The sequence below is a fragment of the Cyprinodon tularosa genome, unplaced genomic scaffold, assembly GCF_016077235.1.
Source record: "Cyprinodon tularosa strain WSP-4 unplaced genomic scaffold, ASM1607723v1 ctg71, whole genome shotgun sequence".
NCBI classification, from domain to species: Eukaryota; Metazoa; Chordata; class Actinopteri; order Cyprinodontiformes; family Cyprinodontidae; genus Cyprinodon; species Cyprinodon tularosa.
In genome coordinates, this window is record NW_024039463.1 from 4,626,189 (window position 1) to 4,644,950 (window position 18,762).

General features: G+C 40.6%; 3 protein-coding genes across 3 annotated transcripts; all 3 read right to left on the minus strand.

Moving 5' to 3' along the window:
• Positions 1-325: 325 nt before the first annotated feature.
• Positions 326-2,914, minus strand: LOC119772494 (myosin-11-like). Its single transcript, XM_038268935.1, has one exon. The coding sequence runs from the start codon at positions 2,466-2,468 to the stop codon at positions 576-578; it is 1,893 nt and encodes a 630-aa protein (XP_038124863.1). The 5' UTR covers positions 2,469-2,914; the 3' UTR covers positions 326-575.
• A 6,095-nt stretch (positions 2,915-9,009) lies between these two features.
• LOC119772345 (cholesterol side-chain cleavage enzyme, mitochondrial) lies at positions 9,010-12,212 on the minus strand. The gene is made up of 9 exons (XM_038268704.1): positions 11,762-12,212; positions 11,449-11,604; positions 11,164-11,363; positions 10,885-11,088; positions 10,637-10,797; positions 10,392-10,558; positions 10,081-10,159; positions 9,808-9,999; positions 9,010-9,710 (listed from the first exon to the last, which is right to left on the minus strand). Exons 1-9 carry the CDS (start codon positions 12,031-12,033, stop codon positions 9,588-9,590), a joined length of 1,554 nt encoding a protein of 517 aa, XP_038124632.1. The 5' UTR covers positions 12,034-12,212; the 3' UTR covers positions 9,010-9,587.
• A 122-nt stretch (positions 12,213-12,334) lies between these two features.
• On the minus strand, positions 12,335-18,630 carry stoml1 (stomatin (EPB72)-like 1). The gene is made up of 7 exons (XM_038268705.1): positions 18,290-18,630; positions 18,054-18,160; positions 17,824-17,973; positions 14,653-14,856; positions 13,843-14,062; positions 13,553-13,753; positions 12,335-12,596 (listed from the first exon to the last, which is right to left on the minus strand). Exons 1-7 carry the CDS (start codon positions 18,444-18,446, stop codon positions 12,400-12,402), a joined length of 1,236 nt encoding a protein of 411 aa, XP_038124633.1. The 5' UTR covers positions 18,447-18,630; the 3' UTR covers positions 12,335-12,399.
• Between the last annotated feature and the right edge of the window lie 132 nt (positions 18,631-18,762).

Genomic DNA, 18,762 nt, shown 5'->3' on the forward strand with positions numbered 1-18,762 from the left:
CTAGCAGTGTTGCATGGTCCCTAAACAAAACTTGGCAGAACTTAATAAGATGTAAATGTTTTTGCTTTGTCTATTTTTCTATCTAGCTAGCTGATAGCTGAGGTGTGTTCACATAACCCTCTCCTTTTATCTGGGCTTGGGACCAGCACCAGGAGCACATAGTACTGTGATCCTCATGGCAGGATTGTTATGTGTGTGTGTGTGTGTGTGTGTGTGTGTGTGTGTGTGTGTGTGTGTGTGTGTGTGTGTGTGTGTGTGTGTGTGTGTGTGTGTGTGTGTGTGTGTGTGTGTGTGTGTGTGTAAGGTGTGTGTGAGGTGTGTGTGGGTGTTTTGTAGGTGTGTCTGTTCAAATGTGTTGATATTTGTTTGGTTTTTTTGTGCTTTTTTGAAAGAATTTTTATGTTTTTTTTTATCATTTTTTTGTTTGTATTATTCTGCAATGTTTACAGAAAAAGTGAAAAGAGTGGTGGTAAAGTTAGAAAAGGTGGGATAATCCCAGAGATGGGTGTCAAAACAAAGAGCGAGTTGGAGCTTGGAGAAACCGATGGTTTGGTTGGAGGAGGTTTCATGAGGTTTCACCGTTGCTTTTTAGAGCGTTTAAAGAGATTTTTCATTTTTCTCCCAAACGTTTTCTTATCAGGTTTTCCTTGTAAGTTGTTGATCTTTTCTTGCTGATTTTTCAGTTCATCCTCTTTGCTCTCTGTTGACATATTCTCCTCCTGTAACTCTTTCAGAGCGTTTCTGGCTGCTAAAATGGCCTCCTGAAGGCAGGTCTTCTCTGATTGCCACTCCTGCCTTTCATTGAGTAGACCATCTTTCATAGCTGCTTTCTCATTCCTGAGAGTTTCCTGCTGCTCCAGGAGTCTGAGTCTTTCCTGGTCCCAGAGGTTTTTTTGTTTCTCCATATCTTGCTCCATTTCTACTAAAGCAGACTTTAATTTAAAGCTTTCCCGGATTTTCTCGACTACGGATGTCATTGTTTCGATGTGATTAGCCTTCTCAGCACGCAGAGTCATTTGTAGTTCAGTGGCTTTTTTAGCAGCATCTTCATGGCATTGCTTCATTTTCTGCTGTGTCAAATGGAGCGCGGCTTTCTCCACTTCTGCCTCAGCTTTCTGTAACTCCAGCTGCTTTTTTAGCTGCTCCACCTCATCTCTTTGGTGTTGGCTGGTCATGAGATGGGATTTTTCCAGCTCCCACTGTTGTTTCTGGTTTGCTAAAGCTGTCTCTGTTTGGATGAGAGCAGCTTGAAGGGTGGATATTTCCTCTGTTTGCTTGGCTAAGCAGTCCTCTGCCTCTTTTGCTCTATTTTTCACTTCAGCCAGGTTTTTCTCCAGCTCTTCTGCCTTTTTGACGGCAACTTGATGGTCTTTCTTCCTCTTGATCAGCTCGTTGTACAGCGCAGAAACCTCGACCCCATGTGTAACTTTCTGCGACTCCAGCTGAGCTTTCAGCTTTTCTACCTCGGCTGCATCTTGTTTGTTGGTGAGAAGACGGCGTTTTTCCCGCTCCCACTGCTGCTTTTGTTCATCAAAATCTTTCTCCGTTTGGAGCAGAGTAGCTTGTAACACAGACATTTCTTCCATCTGCTTGGCCAAACAGATCTCATTCTCTCCTGCTTTTTTCTTCTCTGAGATCAGATTAACTTTCAGCTGGTCGGCCCGTCTGATTGCATCCCGTTGGCCTTTGCCTGTCCTGATCTGTTTATCATGTAGAAGAGCAAGTTCGCTCTCATGCTCCATTTGCAGATTCTCTATTATCTGCTTCAACTTAATCACTTCATCTGTTGAATCTTTTTGCTCCGGTAAAACATCACCTTCACTAGATCTTAAACAGACCTCAGTTTCCTGCAGCTTTTTCCTTGCAGCTTTTAACTCAGACTCAAGCTGCTGGGCTCTATCCTTTTCTTGCTGATTCAGTGTTTGCATTTTATAAAGCTCATTACCAAGATACTTTGTGTGTCCTGACAAGCTGGCATTTTGTTGTTGGAGTCCTGAGATCACTGTATCTTTAAAGCTTAAGGACTTTTCAGCGTCTTGCAGCTTTTTCCTTTCAGCGGTTAACTCATTCTGAAGCTGCATCGCTCTCTCTTTGATTTGTTGGTTCTCTGTCTGTAATTTATGACAGTTGTTACCAAGATACCCTATGTTTGATGATAGCTTGGCATTATGGCTTTGAAGTCCTGAGATGATATTGTCTTTGGAGCCTAAGATAGCATGAAACTCCAACTCTGGTAAGGTAGAAAGTGGTGTGGTGCTTGTATCAGCAGCCGGTGTCCTAACCACGTCTTTTACAGTAGCGTTTGGCATTATCTGACCAAATCCAGGTAAACCTTTCACACCAGCTAATTGCACCATTGAGTTTGATTGACCAGATATGGCAACATTGGCGGAGGAGTTTGTAAATTTCAGGGTTTTTTGCAGATTCCTGAGTTGGTTCAAGGGTGAACTTCCATTGGTAGATTCCATTCTTCTAAAATTTGCTTGTTAGTTTTAAAAACAAAGCTTTCTCTGATGATAGGACTGATTTTTCTTCACACTAAAACTCACAAAAGAGTAAATCACTTAAGAGCTGTGGAGGCCTGGAAGGGTTCACACAGAATGGAATGGAACATGGAATTTCTAAATATCCAACCCACTATGATGTCACGGAACTCTTGGCCACACCCTCTCAGACAGGGGAGTTCTTAGTGTGGGCGGAGCCTTTTGAAGCCATTGGAAGTAATCAGGCTGTTGATGCAGATAGATCTTAAAGAAATGTAACAATGAATTAATAAATATTGATTTATTCATGTAATGTTTTTTTGTTTTGTGTTCTGAATCAGGCGCTATTTGTTAAGATTATTTGTTAATTCAATATAAACACAATAACCTCAGGGGTCTGGTATACAATGATGCTTTCCTCCCTGCTCCCTCCTTACATCCTCACAAATGCATCAGCACACAAGTCAGGTCTTGGTGTTGGTGATGGTGGGCCTTGTGGGAAAGAAGGAAGCAGTATCCAGTTTTAATACACTTTAGACACAGACATTTGAATCCATTAACACACATTACCCCAGAAACACAGATGCAAACCCCAGGAAGGGGTTGCTGTGGAAGTTAACCAGAAGATTATGAATATATTAAATAGCTAGAACTGAAAGTTACAGTTAATTATTAGGTCATTCAAATCAAGGGTAAAACCAATTGATTATTAGTTTCATGATTATACCTGTAACTTGCTTACTCAGCGGTTCTTAGTCTTTACATAAAGGCTGGAGTCCTGGATTGAATTGAATTAATTTAGAAGCCCATCAGATACCGTTCACCGCATGTTAAGAAAAGGGAACGCATTCTGAAGGGGTTTATAGGCCCATCAGATAGCGTTCCCCCCATGTTAAGAAGAGGGAACGCTATCTGAAGGGGTTCATAGGCCCATCAGATATCGTTCTCCCCATGTAAAGCAGGGGGAATGCTATCTGACAGGGTTTATAGGCCCATCAGATATCGTTCCCCCCATGTAAAGCAGGGGGAACGCTATCTGACAGGGTTTAGTAGTAGCCCATCAGATAGCGTTCCCCCGATGTCATTTAGGTTGAGTTGAAATAAATGCAAAACTCTCTGCAGGTCCTTGTCTTTGTCATCCACTCTATTCAGCTGGCTTTTGAAACACACGGTGCAAAGGTGGGGGCCGGGTGGTTAGGGCTACGGGGGCGAGAAATGCAAAAATAACGCAATAGTTACTTTTACTAGCAACTAGTTACTTTTATTTTGGAGTAACTCAGCTAGTAACTCAGTTACTTTTTGGGAGAAGTAACTAGTAACTATATCTAATTACTTTTTCAGTAACGTGCCAAACACTGTGAGCCACAAGTAGAATGGTTTGCAAGGTTTGAATCCAGCTTCTTTTACTGTAAAACTAACATAGCATTTTTTTTTTTTTTTATTACTGTTGCATCAAGATCTGAACCTGTCGTCAGCCATTAGCTTGTGACCTTTAAGTTAAGTGCATCTGGGTTAAACAGAAGTTCAATCTGAAAAACTCAAAAGAATTTTATTGATACAATTACTTTAGTCTTTGGCACTAAGACCTTGACAGGAAACATTAGCACAGAATTTTGCTTTGATATGCATAAACAGGAGTAAAGAATAGGGATGTTTTCCCCCCAGGTGGAAACTAGTGGTGGAGTGGAGATGGATGAAATTGCTCAGTCCATGAGTGCTGTATGGAGAGATCCAGAGGACTGCGTCAGCTGAAACTAGTGCTTGACTAGGGGACCTGGAAGATGGAAGTCCAGCTTGAATAATACAGGCTGCAAGCACCTGTGCATGATGAGCAAGCATGAAGCAACATTGGAGAGGAAAGACTCCCCTTTGGGATGAAACCTCTGGCAGAACCAGGAGGTCTTCTGCGGGACTGGTTGAGATGAGACGGGGAACGCAGTAAGAGTCCGGGAAGAATGACACTCTGATGAAGCTTAGCTACGATGGTGGAGAAGGGGATGGAGTTGGGTTGAATGTCCTCTCCATGTCACTGACACAGCGCACCCCATTCTGTAGCTTCAAAACAACCTTGCAGGGCTTCCTCAGCTTCCTGTGACCATCTTCTAACAGTTCTTTTAAAAGCAGGTTTTCTCTTATAAAGTGGCTTATACTCTTAGCAGAGAAAAACAAGACTGTGATTTTCCAAGAGAAGATGCAGGAGTTCTTGACATTTGGATAAAACAAGTCCAAATTTTTTTTTCTATCTGGTAGAACAGCGGACCAACTACTGGAACATTGGCAGTGTAGCAGAGATTAAAATGATTCGGCTGTTGTCTGTAGCTTAGCAGCAAAGCTACTGATTAACTCACATGCAGTATCAGCAATGACAGAAGGTGGAATGTAAACAGTTACCAGCAGAAAATTGGTAAACCCTGGAAAATTATAATCCAACTGCCAACTGTTCAGTATCTTGGTTGCAGTGACATATCTTAACATTAACATGTCCTGGATGACACCATCTGTTGTTCACAAGCACCGCCAACCAACATATTCTCATTATCAGTTCATATGAAATCGTACGAAAAGTTATGCACATTATTTCGTACGTTTTGGACGTTTTCCCTCGAAAATACAGATCAGTGCGCATGCACAGCCAGACAGACGAAAAAAGCAGATCCGCGGACGGACGTAAAACTGGGAAAAACAGTTCAATAATCACTTCTTCAGGTCTCTAACTAGGTTGCTTGCTGTTTTGTATCTTAGGGTTAGGGTCAGGGTTAGGGTTAATTGTATGTTAAATTCTATGTTAAGATGCGCATGCGCAAGGATATCTTGTCTCGAGGCAAGACGTAAAAATATGACGAAATGCGACGAAAAAAACGTCTAAAACGTACGAAATTACGGTGCATAACTTTTCGTACGATTTCATACGAACTAATAATGAGAATACGCTGCGCCAACCCACCTCCTTTGTATTTTCCAGTCTTTTTTAAATCTGTCTGCTCATAAGTTCAGAAAGCCTGGCAGAGAGAGACGCTAGAGTCTGAGATATGAATCTACAGCCATGTTTCAGTAAAACACATAATGCTGTATTGCCGATATTCTGGCAGGTTTCTTCTTGGGCTTGGAGTTCTTCTAACTTGTTTCCTTAAAATCTCACATTGCCAATGTGGAAGAGATGGCTTAAATTTCTTCTTCCTCTCTGGTACTTGCAGAAGTATTTGATGTATTATTTTAGCTTTAGAGATGTTAATTAGCTGCTCCAGGGTATAAAAAATACAGCTTTCTATGGTTGCTGTGGTTACCCATCATAACAAGTTTCCAAAAAGTAAAAAATATTAGTCAAAATACCTCTGGTTTTACAACATTCAACAATAGAAGCAAACACCATGAGAAAAAAGAAACCCTGATTCAAAAACAGAGAAACTAAAGTTTTCATAAAATAGAATATCAGAGTCAAGCTAGCAAAGCTACTCCAAAGTGCAGCCACCTTAAGCAGCGCAATTCTACAATGTCAGTTGAAATAAACAATTAAATTTCTGATTAAAACAACCACTTTCGGTAAGGTTTAAACTTCTTAGTTTTACGTACGTCCTACTTGAGAGTAATTATATCTAAGCTTAGACAAATTTACATTAAATATCATTACTGCTTAAGGTTTTCAGTTACAGAGACAGTGGCTCAGACTGGAATTTTGCTACTGCATTGGTTTTCTTAGTGCATTGCCAGAGTAGTCCAATAAAGGATGGGGTTGAGAGACATCCAGTGGGGAATGCAAAGCATTACCTCTAACCAGTTTCCTGCTCAAAGCGGTGTCATACAGGCACATGGGCTGCTGTTAGAAAGTACCACCCATTGTTAACTAGATTTTATTAGGAATGGCGACAAGAGGAAAGTATGTGTGTTTGTGCATCAATATGCAGTGGTGGATATATGAGAAATTTGAGGCCCAAGGCAAAAGCAGGCATGGGGCCCTCTAAAAAGAGAAGGTATCAGAATTCTGCCAAAAATCTACTCTTTAAATCTACTAGCAGTTTTATTTACACATGTCTGAAGACTACAATAAATGCAGATTTTAACTGTTCTAGGAGTGCACATTTAACACTATGAGGCCAAGCATGTATCACAACCATGAATGCATGCTCATTTTTTGCACTTGTAGTTACGGTAGCTTTTTATGTACCTATAGATTCTCTCTAACTCATGTGTAGACCTGTTTTTGTGGGCTGATGTAAACTTTTGTCACATTAAAGGAGTTACCTACTCTTGTATGTGATTGGCTACATTTCAGAAAATCCTGCCTCCTGTGGCTGTACTCTTCATCCTGCTGGCAAAGCAACTTCAGCCTAACTGCTTCTCATCAAGAGTTGAAAGTTGGTCAGCAAAGTCATCATTAAAAATAGGGTAGTCTGGATGAATACTCGATTCAGACTGACTGTAGGTTCTCCATTGAAAGTGTTATAGGACACCTGAAAAGTTTCAGTCAAACAGACCGGCAGAAACGGGAAAGCAGTTTAAGCTGGTTACCTTGACAATAGGCCACAAAACAAGGTGCTGGATTTCATGAAAAGTAGCCAATCACAGGCATGTTGCTTTGTCCAGTGGGCAACGCCTTAAAAGTGACAAAAATTGATGGGTTGAAGCAGAAAGAGATCCACATGCATGCAGAGAAGGGACAAGCTCTCATGTGTGATATATTGGGGCTCCATGGCACTCTATTCGCGCATGTAACACTTTAAGGATGCGCGTGAGGACTGTTTTATGAGCATCTGTATGAAGTAAAGCTAATAATAGCTCATCTATGCCTTCTTCCTTTCTTCTTTTTCTATTCCTGTATTTTTCTTAGTCTTTGTATTTCTTCCCCTTTTGTCCTTGACTTTTTTCCCAGCCTGTCCCTTTCCCTTGTTGTCTTTATCTCAATGTTTTCTCTTCTGTCTAATAACTATAATTAACCATACAACTGTAAGGAGTTACCTGGGGCCCCAAGTTCCTAATAGGCTGCCTAGTTTTGCCTAATGGTAACTCTGCACCTGTTTATATATATATATATATATATATATATATATATATATATATATATATATATATATATATATATATATATATATATATATATAATAATTCTGTAAGTTACAATTAAACTACATTTTTCAATGGCGGCCTGTGTTACGTCATGTCATGTTTCATGGGTCAGTGGTGGCTCAGGAGGTCAGGGTGTGTCCGTAACAGGTAAGTTGCTTGTGTGAGCCCCTGTTCTTTCTGTCTCTTGCTCCTGTCCTTGGACAACATAATTAACTTGCCTTGCCAGCTGACAGGAGCAAACAGGGACCAGTGTCGCTATGGAACGTGTTCTGGCCTCTGTACTCTGGACATAATGCTACAATTATACCCTTATGACGAAATATGATTGCACAGAAACCCTGATTGGTCCCAATTTCATCAGAGCATATTGGCTATGCTCTGATGAATGAACAAATGTCCAGAAAAAAATAATTCAAAATTCCTTCTGAATTCTCTGGATTAAAACAAGTATCTCCTTGTTATAAATAATAATAAAAAAAAAAAATCCAACAATTAAGATGGTACACAGAAGATAAACACACAACTGGTGATGCTTTTTTTCATCATGACTCTTTTCCCCTCGCCAAGGCTGAAGAAAAACCAAGAAAAAGTACAAAAAGTTTATACGTTGGGCTGAAGATTATGACTCAGCAATTTCAATCTTAACCACATACTAAGATGTCAAAGATTTGAGAATATTTCACTGGCAAAAAAGTTCATAGTTGAAAGCATCACATTGAGTGTTTGGAAATCCTTGTGAGTGTCTGGCTGTTCTCAAACAAACTGTGCTGTTTCGTGATAAGGCAGCTCCTTTAGGCCATGGACCCTGATAAACTCTTTAGGCATAACAATTCTTATCTTCTGAAGGCCAGTTTGTGTCCCTCAGTGAAAAGATGCTCCTGAAGGTCTCCATAGTGGCATTAAAAATAAGAGACTGCATTTAAACCCCATTTGACAGGGAATGCCTTCAAGTTTAAGCTCAGTTGATTAAACTTTTGATCATTCAGAGAACTGACATTTTAATCCCTCTAAATTCAAATGCAAGTGATAAAAATATATATTTTTTAAAAGTGCAAATGATGGCTTCAGAATGAGGGACTCCAATTGGATAAAAAAACATATTACTAACAAGAGCAGAGTAAATAAATTCATCAGTCATTTGGCAAAAACACAAAAATTACAGTGAACATAAAAAGATCAAAATCTCCAGTCACTTTCTGATACTGAATTAGATAAAACTTCATGCAAACGACTGCTTTTAAAAATGTTTCAATAATAATTTATACAGTTGTGATGTCACAATTTGAGGTTTGCAGCATGACAATGTCGGGAGGTATTTAAAAAGTTTTTCTTCTTTTCCTATTAAAGAGTAACTGGTAACAGAGAGCCTGCAGCTTTCATGACTGATGCATGTTATTAATAGATCAACCCGACCAATATTTTAAAAAGGCTTCCATGTGTTCTATATAAGCAATGAATCAAGATCAGTGTGGGAAACCAAAATGAAGTATGGTATAATAAAAATAAAAAATCTTTCAAACATCTTATATTATAAAAGCACATTTATAATGGAAATGTGATGGAAATGGTTCATGCACTTGCACCATAACAAACTACTATCCTTTTATTTGATATAATAATGCAAAACAATAAGCTAATTTAAAGTGGAAGAGAGATAACATGGTTTTAAAAAGTTTTTCAAAAAGCTAAAAGGTGTGACGATGCCTCCAAACAATTTATACGTAACCAGTACATGAGCTTATATTACAGATGTTATAGTGTTTAAAAAAAACAAAAACGTATCCGTGTTTGTGTTTTATTCTTCATTGGCTTTTAAAGATACACATAATAGTAATAGATGACTGAGAAAGACTTCAGTATTTGCTATTAGATTAACATTCCATTGTTAAATCAAATGACTCACTAAGCTACAGTATGTACAGAAATTATGGTTACTGAATTTCTGAGGTAACATGTTTTAGCTTTTTTTTAACAAAGAACTTAATGTTTATATTGCAGTACTTTTAGAAAAGAGCACATGCACCTGAAATGTCCTAAATTCTGTCACTGACTGACATGCAGAGGTTTCAGAGTTAATATTATAGGTTTATCTGGCAAGAGAATCAACTCAAACGTACTCTGCACTTCCACATTGCGCTGCTTCTCAATTCGGAAGTTTTCCAGCATCTGCAAGTGAGAAAGACAAAACAAAGCACCTCATTAAACCTGTGTTGCACAATGTATCAAATCTATTTTGTTGTTATTTTTTTGCTTAATGCCTCACATGGATAAGGAAGATCTGCATCTCTGTCTCAGCTATCCTGCGTCCCAGACACTGACGAGGGCCGAAACCAAATCCCAGGCTTTTAAAGTACTGCGTCTCCGTCCTCAGCCAGCGGGACGGCTGGTACTGCTCCGGACGGAAGAAAACCTTGGGGTCTCGGCCCATTGCATAAAGTCCTAACTGGACCAAAGTCTAAACACAACAACTCATTAATAAAACTGAACTGGTGCAATGAAAATTCTGAGATACTATGAGTGTATAAGAGCCTCTTACCCCAGCTGGGATGTGGTAGTTTTGAATAATAATGTCTTCAGCGATATATCTTTGCAAGCTCACTGCAACTGGATGCAACCTGAAAATTTATTGTAAAATCCTTGTTGACAGAGGATCATTATATTTTTTGTTGATTCAAAAATAAAGGTTGAAACATTTCAGTGTTTTGGTTCTATGGTTAAAAATAAAGTCATTTTATGTTAAATGCTGATACAGTAAAACAAAAGAAAAGCTTCCCATTTTTAAAACAGTATTTGTTTTGCAAAAGGGTTAAAATAAAGTGGAAAACCTTGACTTTTTAGTAATTTTACCTCAGTGTTTCTTTAAGAGCACCTTTGACCAAAGGAATCCTCTTCAGCATGTCCAACATGTCCCCCTGGCTCTCAGCCCGAGCTGCAGCAACCTCTGCCCTCAGCTCCTCCTGGAGATTCGGGTGTCTGGCTAATTCATACAGCGTCCACAGGAGCGTTATAGAAGTCTGAAAACAATTAAAAAAAATCTTTAATTGTGAGAAGAGAACCAGAAAGATATTCTCTGACTTATTTTTTCTTCTTACAGTGTCTACTCCTCCGGCCATTAGCTCTGTCACACTGGCCTTAATGTCTTCAATGGACAGTTTGTCCAACAGGAGCAAGCTGGCTAAGACTCCTGGGTATTCCTTGGATTCACCCGTTTCCTGACGTAGCTGCCTGTAGATGTTCTGGATGCAGCGATCAGCTGATGTGTCAAAATTACATAAATATATATAAGACGTTACAAAAAAAAGCTTCAAATGAAATTTCTTTGGAAATGATAATATGTCACCTTGGTTAAATATCCCATCCCAGGCCTCCACATGGTCACGCCACACCTTTGCTCCGATGTTCCTCAGCAGAGCAGGAGGTATGTACAGCATGGGAGAAGTGGTCTTGAACATGAGTGTGATGCAGTCTATAAAGCGCTGAGCTTCGGGGTCGATGTAATCCAGCATCAGGCCCAGACGCTCTCCGTACAGAACAGAGCTTACCGCTGTGAAAGACGGGATAGTGAGCATGAAATGAAAACATTCTGATGGAAAACAATCACCAAATTAAGAAGTCTTACACTCCAGAGCGTATTTAAAAAGTTCCTGAGACAGGTCGGTGGTCCATTTGTTCTGCCCGCTTCGATGGATTTTTTTGTGAACTCTGGCCACAAAATCCTGGCCCACCTCATCCAGCAGTGGGACAAAGTTTTCCAGCATCTTCAGGGAAATCACCTCCTTGTTAAGAATAACACGGTTGGATCTCCAGTCTTCTCCATTCCTATCAAATTAAGATGTTGAATTGATTTCAGACCATTTTGAAAAACAACAAATGACCTTTCTAGTATAGGAGTAGGGGTACCTACTTTAGGAGAACCCCATATTTGCGGTTCCTATAGTCTCTGTATGACGTCCACGCTTCCACCTTAAGCCGTTTAGGATAATGTCCCTCAGCTTTGAAGAGAATGGCAGCATCCTCTGGTTTGATGATATTAACACTTTCATAATAGCCTATTTTCTCTCTGTAACAGAAAAAAACAAGAAAATACAGCAATGAAAATGCAACAGGTCCTTGGTTTCAAATTTGCTAAATCTGAAACACTTTTAATCTTCAGTACCTCTGATGATAGATTGATTTCCCCTTAATGAAAAGACTGTAATATGCTTGTCATAGTTCACCTGTAAATGGGTCCGTATGTGTTGAAGTTTTGCAGCATGATGCGATGAAGGTTTTTAAAGCCATCCAGTTTCCAGAAGTTGTACAGGTTGACCACCCCGTTCTTCCAGAGCCCAGGAATCTCATTGAAAGGCCGGACGATACAGCTGCTCTCCGGATAAGCCTGCCGGATCACAGGCATGCTGCTGCTGCAGCGCATGCCGGAGGCAAACTGCTCTTCCATGCAGAACAGGGGCAGCGTCACAGGGCTACGACACATACTCAACCGGGCCATCGCAGCAACAAAAAAAAAAACTCCCACTTGGTTTACTCTCAACAGCTACTTTGGCTCTTTTCCTGCTCCCTCTCAAAAGAAGGCTGCAGGAGGCTGGTCTACAAAGTCAGCCCCCTTTTTGTACTGATCAAGGCTCTCCTTCACTGAATAACAGACTGCAAAGAATGACACTGAGCAGCTGCATCAAAATATTTTATCTGTACTTGTTCAACTTAAATTGGAATTCTATAATATGTTGTCTTACATTGGAAAATCAATCACTTATCCATTTTGAAGAAATAAAATAAATTCAGAAACACTATTCTTGTTTTTTAATATTTTAATCACAACACACATTAAAAAGCATAACTTAACCAACATTGAGAGCTAATTTTTAAGTTGCTTAATGATTTCTTCCAGCTTCATGGCCGTCCTGATGTCTCCCTGCACCTTGAGCCTGCCGCTGGCGTACGCGGTGTATGGCTGCAGCCTCCCCTGGAACATGTCCACGAGGTCGCAGTCGTTCATGCTCATAGTCACATCGGGCTGTCGACACAAGGACCCTGATCCAGCTGCCCCGCTACCTGCAACACACACAGAAACACACTCGCTAGACTAGAGCCTTTACTTAGAAACACAATGAACTCAAACTTGACTGGATTGTATTTAAACTAGGATCTAATTAGAAAGAACTGACGTTAAATGTATCTATTCAGCTGGGTACATATGTATGTGTATAAACTGGGAGTGTTTTTCTCTTGAAGAAGTGCCTTCAGATAGTATTTTCTTTGTTAATAAGCTCTATATAATTGTACCACATTAAACTAAGTCACGTAACCAACAGCCTTTGATTTCATTGTGTCCCTTTTATTCTCTTGTGTTGCCTTTATGCCCCTGCAATTTACATTTTTTCTTGTGTTCCTCTTGAGAACTTTGAATTTTCTTGTCACTGAAATGCACTATATAAAAAACTTTCCCTTATCTAGAGTAGTATCTGCACAAACATTTTTTTCTTCATGAAGAAATGTGGGATATATTTGGTCTCCTTGCACACAAACACTTTATCAACAGCTTTCATTCTGCATTCTGCAAAGTAATTTCCCTCTGGGATTATTTCTCATTCTGATTCTGAGAACCAGATATCTGGGGTAAAACATGACAAATAGCTCAAAAACAGCCTTAAATCAGAGGCCACTGGACTTCTTTTTTAGTTTTTCTGAAAATGTTTCGACGCCCATCCAAGCACATTGATAAATTCCATCGGCTCACGCTAGAATGTCCTGTAGTTGGAGCTTTAAAGGCCCAAATCTGAAATGTATTAATTTAATCAGAATATAGTAGTGTAGCAACACTACCTGAATTTTATAATTAATAATTGAACTTTATTAATTTCACAGTGGAAAAATTTACCTCAGACCCAGAGTAAAGGCTATGGAGATCGAACCGGGTACTTGCAACCTTCTCAGAATGCAAGTGCAGTGCTTAAACCACTAGGCCAACACTCCCCAATTAGTTCTAAGATGTAACCACCATTCCTCACCGTGACTTAAATCCAGGTAGTACTGCTGTTGCTGTCCGTCTGCAGTGCTGATCTCAAACTGGAAACAAGCTCCGACCTGTTGGACCAAAGTTTCAGAGAGGAGCGTTTCGACCCCAGTGAGCAACTCCTCAACAGAACCTGCTGTGGCCATGGCAGCCTCTGGTTTAACGCTGAGCTCATTTGTGAGAGTTACTCTGTCTTCTGCAAAGAAGGAGCTTGCCATTATTTCATCTACAATGTTTCTTGTTACATATGCAACACAAAAAATGTGTCTGAATGTTTCATCTTACGTTGTTGTGGCTGTGAATTACCACTGTGGCTAAGAAAGTGCATGGCCAGCTGCTGAAGCGGGCCAGTAAGGCCTTCAAGTCCTGGTGCAGAAGGTGCGGGAGGAAGCGGGGAGAGGTGTGCAGTCTGGCCTTCCTCTGGGGCTTTCAGTAGAGAACCGAAGGTTAGCTCTACCCTATCCACCTCCAGCCCCCAGGGATGAGTCAGCTCATTTATGTCCATCTATTTAAAAGAGAGAAACATTTTAGAGCAGATTCAGCTGATCCCATGAGGATCAAATTCAAGACGAAATAAATAGAACATGTCACACTTCCACACAAAGCTTGCTTTATGAATTTGTATTGTTTGTTAAAACGATATCTGCCTCCTTAAAAATTTTAAGTTTTTACTTTTTTTTTTTACAACAACCAAGCTATATTTTGAAAATGAGTCATCCCTTTTCTTTCCAATCATAAATTAATAGATTAGTCTATTTAAATGAAGAGCTGGTTTAAATTTTCCTTGAAATACCCAGGCCTGATTACTGCTTGATCAGCAGAAGAAGGTAATTAGTTAAATAGAAATGCTTGTGCAACATCAAGGAGGGTAAAATTTTCTCCAAAATACATGATTGGATCTAAAGAAATACATCAGAAAATAAGAAAAGCACTCACTGGTCTTTGTTAGGGTCTCATGTTATTGAAACCAAAATAATAATATTTGGTGTCTTCTGCTTTTCTGTGTACGCTATCAACTTATTCATCAATAAAATGTTACAATAAAAAGGTAATAAACCAGAAAAGCATAAAAAAACAGCACCAGTTTGAACTTACCCCAAGATATTCCTCTAGTTTCAGTCTCTCAGTCTGAATTTCTCTAGCAGTCTTTTTGGAAAGACTGTGAGTCACAACATTCTGCGCAGTCATCCTGGTGGAGGTATTCAGGTCCTGGACCGACACCACTGACATAACTGGGTTCCAGATCCTGAACTGGATGTCTGCTCCGACCAACAGTATGCTACCGTCCCGAGTAACCACCTATGGGGGCAAAGTAACATCGTATATCAGTAAGTGGCAGCTGAATTTATTTTAAATAGGCTGTGGTAGCTGAACCTTTTTTCTCTAATCATACATAACATTTTACACTAATAAAGCAAAATGATCTGCAGGATCAGTTTTGTGTATTTTTATTCTTATCCTTATGATGAGACAGAGTTATAAATTATCTAAGCTTTTAGTAAAGTGCTTGGACCTGCTTTTTTGGATGATTTTTAATTAAAAAGCGTATCTTTTACTGAATCCTTTTTGTAATCGACTTAACACCCATATTTCATATGCTTGAATGTTTTTTTCCTACATAGAACCACATGTGACACTAGTTTACAGTTACCGTATTTTCACGACTATAAGGCGCACTTAAACGTCTTTTTTTCCCCTCAAAATGTGCGGTGCGCCCTTTGGTGCAGTGCGCCCTATGTGTGTTATAACTGCGACTTTTGAGACCACCTCATTGAGGAGATGTTGAAAGAGTGGCTGAATGTAAGGAGACCAGGTGTTTTTTTTTCCACCCCTCACCATCGCTGTTAATATGTAACTCCATGCGTGCCCATCTCACAGCTGATGTGAAAAACATGGGGAAACAAATTAACGCTGTGCTCGCTGTTCAACCGCTCGACATCGGTGTGAACCGGACCCAGCAGGTGCAGCAGAAGCAGCGAGTTCACATGCAAAGTCAATGGTTGACGCGCGTATAGATGCAGCAAAAGGTCCCGCAGCCTTTAAGCATCTGACGCACCGCCAACGCGCTGCTGCTGCTCGAGATGGAAAAATTGAAGTTTTGCTGCTGGACGCGCCGCATCAACCAATCAGAGAAGCTGATCTGGGAGCTGACAGCGAGACAGACACATCGCTCTGATGACATATGATATTAACGCAAAGAAAAGGGCTGGATGGATGAGGAGATGATGAAAGCGTGGCTGAGGCAGGTGTATGTGAGGAGAACAGGTGTTTTTTTCCACGCATCACCATCGCAGTTAATCTGTGACTCCATGCGTGCCCATCTCACAGCTGATGAGAAAAACATGGTGAATCAAATGAACGCTGTGCTCGCCGTTATCTCGGGGGTCTGACAAAGGAACTTCAACCGCTCGACATCGGTGTCTAGCGGCCGTTCAAAGTAAGGCTGCGAGCGGCGTGGGAGCGATGGATGACAGACGGAGACCACAGTTTAACAAAAAGTGGAAGGCAGCGCCGGGCAAGTTACGCCACCGTTTGCGGATGGATTGTTGATGCTTGGACTAACGTGTCTGCTGGCTCTGTTGTTCAAGCTTTCGCAAAAGCCGGCATTATTTCTGAGGAGCCGCACGGCACGGAAAGTGACTCTGACAGCGAAGATGGGAAACTGGCATGTCTGATTCAGCGCAGCTGTTTAATTCAGAAACAGAGGATGATGACTTTGATGGGTTTGATTACTACTCTGTAATAAATACATGAATAAAGCACAATCATACTCAGTTATGCTCCCGCTCTATTTTTCTACCTGAAAACTTAATTCAACAGCAGCCTCTGGGCGGGTCTCCTCCTCTTCACCGCGGCGGCTGGCAGGTGTTTTTTTCATCTAAATAATCTAAATCTTGCAGCTATATTTGCTGCTATCAGTGGGAATAAAGTAGTTTTAATATGTTTTTAAGTGAGAAAGTCCACCTGGAAACTTCATAATTGCAGTCAGTTCATCCAGATTATCTATTTCTGTCGGAGGCGTTCAGACCCCCACATACCAGCGGTGCACCGACAGTAGAAATCCCTTCATCAGCAGCCTCTAGGCTGGGGAGCCTCCGGGTTCACCGCGGCTGCTGGCAGGTGTTTTTCATCTAAATAATTTTAGCTGCAGGCACCAGGATACCGGTAATAAAAGCGAACAAATTCCGTTGGCAGGTTTCAGGATTTTAAGTTAATTTAGGAGTAATCACAGCGCTGTGTCATCTGCGATGTGTCTGTCTCATGGCCAGCACCCAGGTTTGATTAATAGTTTGTAATAAATACATGAATAAAGCACAGTCATACTCAGTTTTGCCCCCGCTGTATTTTTAAATACGCAGTAGAGGTATTTAAAGGTAGTAGAGGACATGTACCTGTATATAAAAAACGCGCCCTATAGTCCGGTGTGCCTTATGTGTGTGTTAAATACAGAAATGGGACACATAACTGAGAGTGCGCCTTTTAGTACGGTGCGCCTTATGGTCGTGAAAATACGGTACCTTCTCTAATAAGGAAAGTATCTATAGATCAGTGCTTCTATGTTCCTTTTGTATGTGAATTCTCCACAATTTTCCCATTGTGGGAAAATAAAGGGATTTTCTATTTTCTATTCTATGTCTGCTTCTCTTTCCTTGGGGGAGTGTTGACCTAGTGGTTAGAGCAATGCTTTTACTTGTGCTCTGAGAAGGTTGCAAGTACCTGGTTTGATTCCCACGCCCTCTACTCCATATCTCTGAGTAAGACTCTTAACCCCCACACTGCTCCACGGGCGCCACACAATGGCAGTCCACTGCTCCCCAAGGGGGTGGGTTCAATGCAGAGTTACATTTCTCAAATGTGAGATCAATAACGTTCAATTATTTCTATTTTGAACCTCAGGTGGCCTCGGCAGATGGCCGCTCAATTTGAGCCTGGTTCTGCTGGAGGTTTATACCTCTGAAAAGGGAGTTTTTCTTCTCCACTGTTGCTACATGCATGCTTAGTGTGAGGGATTGCTGTAGAGTCAACAAAAAAATCCAAGCGAATTAAGTCCCCACAAGCTCATCCATGAGGGCTGCATCCTGCAAGTCAAGGACTCAATATATGTTGGTTTTTCTCAGATACAAAATGTTTACCAATGACTGTATGACGTGGTTGAATTGTCTGTGTAGTGTGTTAAGGTTTCATATGTTGTGAATTATGACAAAATAAATACAGTGAATTGAATTCAATCCAATGCATCTGTGATGACTTTCTGATTAGTTGCACCTGGCATGGAGGGATGTTAAAGGCTCGAGTTCTCAGGTCCACTCTCTGCCACTGATCAACGAGGGGCAGCACCAGCACTATCCCGGGGCCTTTTGGAGGACAAACCCGACCCAGACGAAACACAACTATCCTCTGGTAGTTTGGAACAGTCTGTAAAAAGTATTAAACAGATTTAACTGATATCAAGTGGGTTAAGATGTTTGTTGATCAGTGTTAAAGGGAAACCCTACCTTTAGGACAAACCATCCTGTTACTGGGAAGGTTATGAAGGTAAATATGTAAACAAGGAAAATCACAATCAGGTTGCAGAGCCAAGACAGCCATCCCTGAGAGGCATCTAAAACACAAACATCATCAGAAACTCTTTACACTGTAATAACAACTGAATACTGCACCTTCACTGTTATCATACTCTAAAAATATATATATATACACATATGGCGGCTAATATTAGCTGATAACTAACCAGTAAAGTTGTTTGCAGATATATTTGGGATATAATCAAACGAAAGTCCTTTGTGGAAGCTTGGCTTTGAAAAGCTGTGAAAGTCACCAAACAAACCAGGGGTCTTCTGGGAACCTGAGTCCCTCTGAGGAAGCGGCTGATACGACCTACCGAACATCCTTCCGGTTTATACAGCTTAATTTACCTTTAAAGTGGCATATAATACCAGATGTTTTAGCTGCTAAGCAGCTAATTGTTTGGGGAGGATCAGCAGGCTTTAGTAGAATTAGCTTAGCACTTTAAAATGGCTAGCTTCATATCAGCTTCTCTTCCTGGAGTTAACGGTGGTACTGATCGGGATACGCTGCTCACCACCGCCCCCTACTGTTCATGTTGATGAATTGAACTTTTTCCACCGAGGGGGAAAAAAAGGGATTATTTGTTTGCTGCACCAATTGATTCTGTAGCATTTTTAAGTTTTTCAGTTTAGTTCC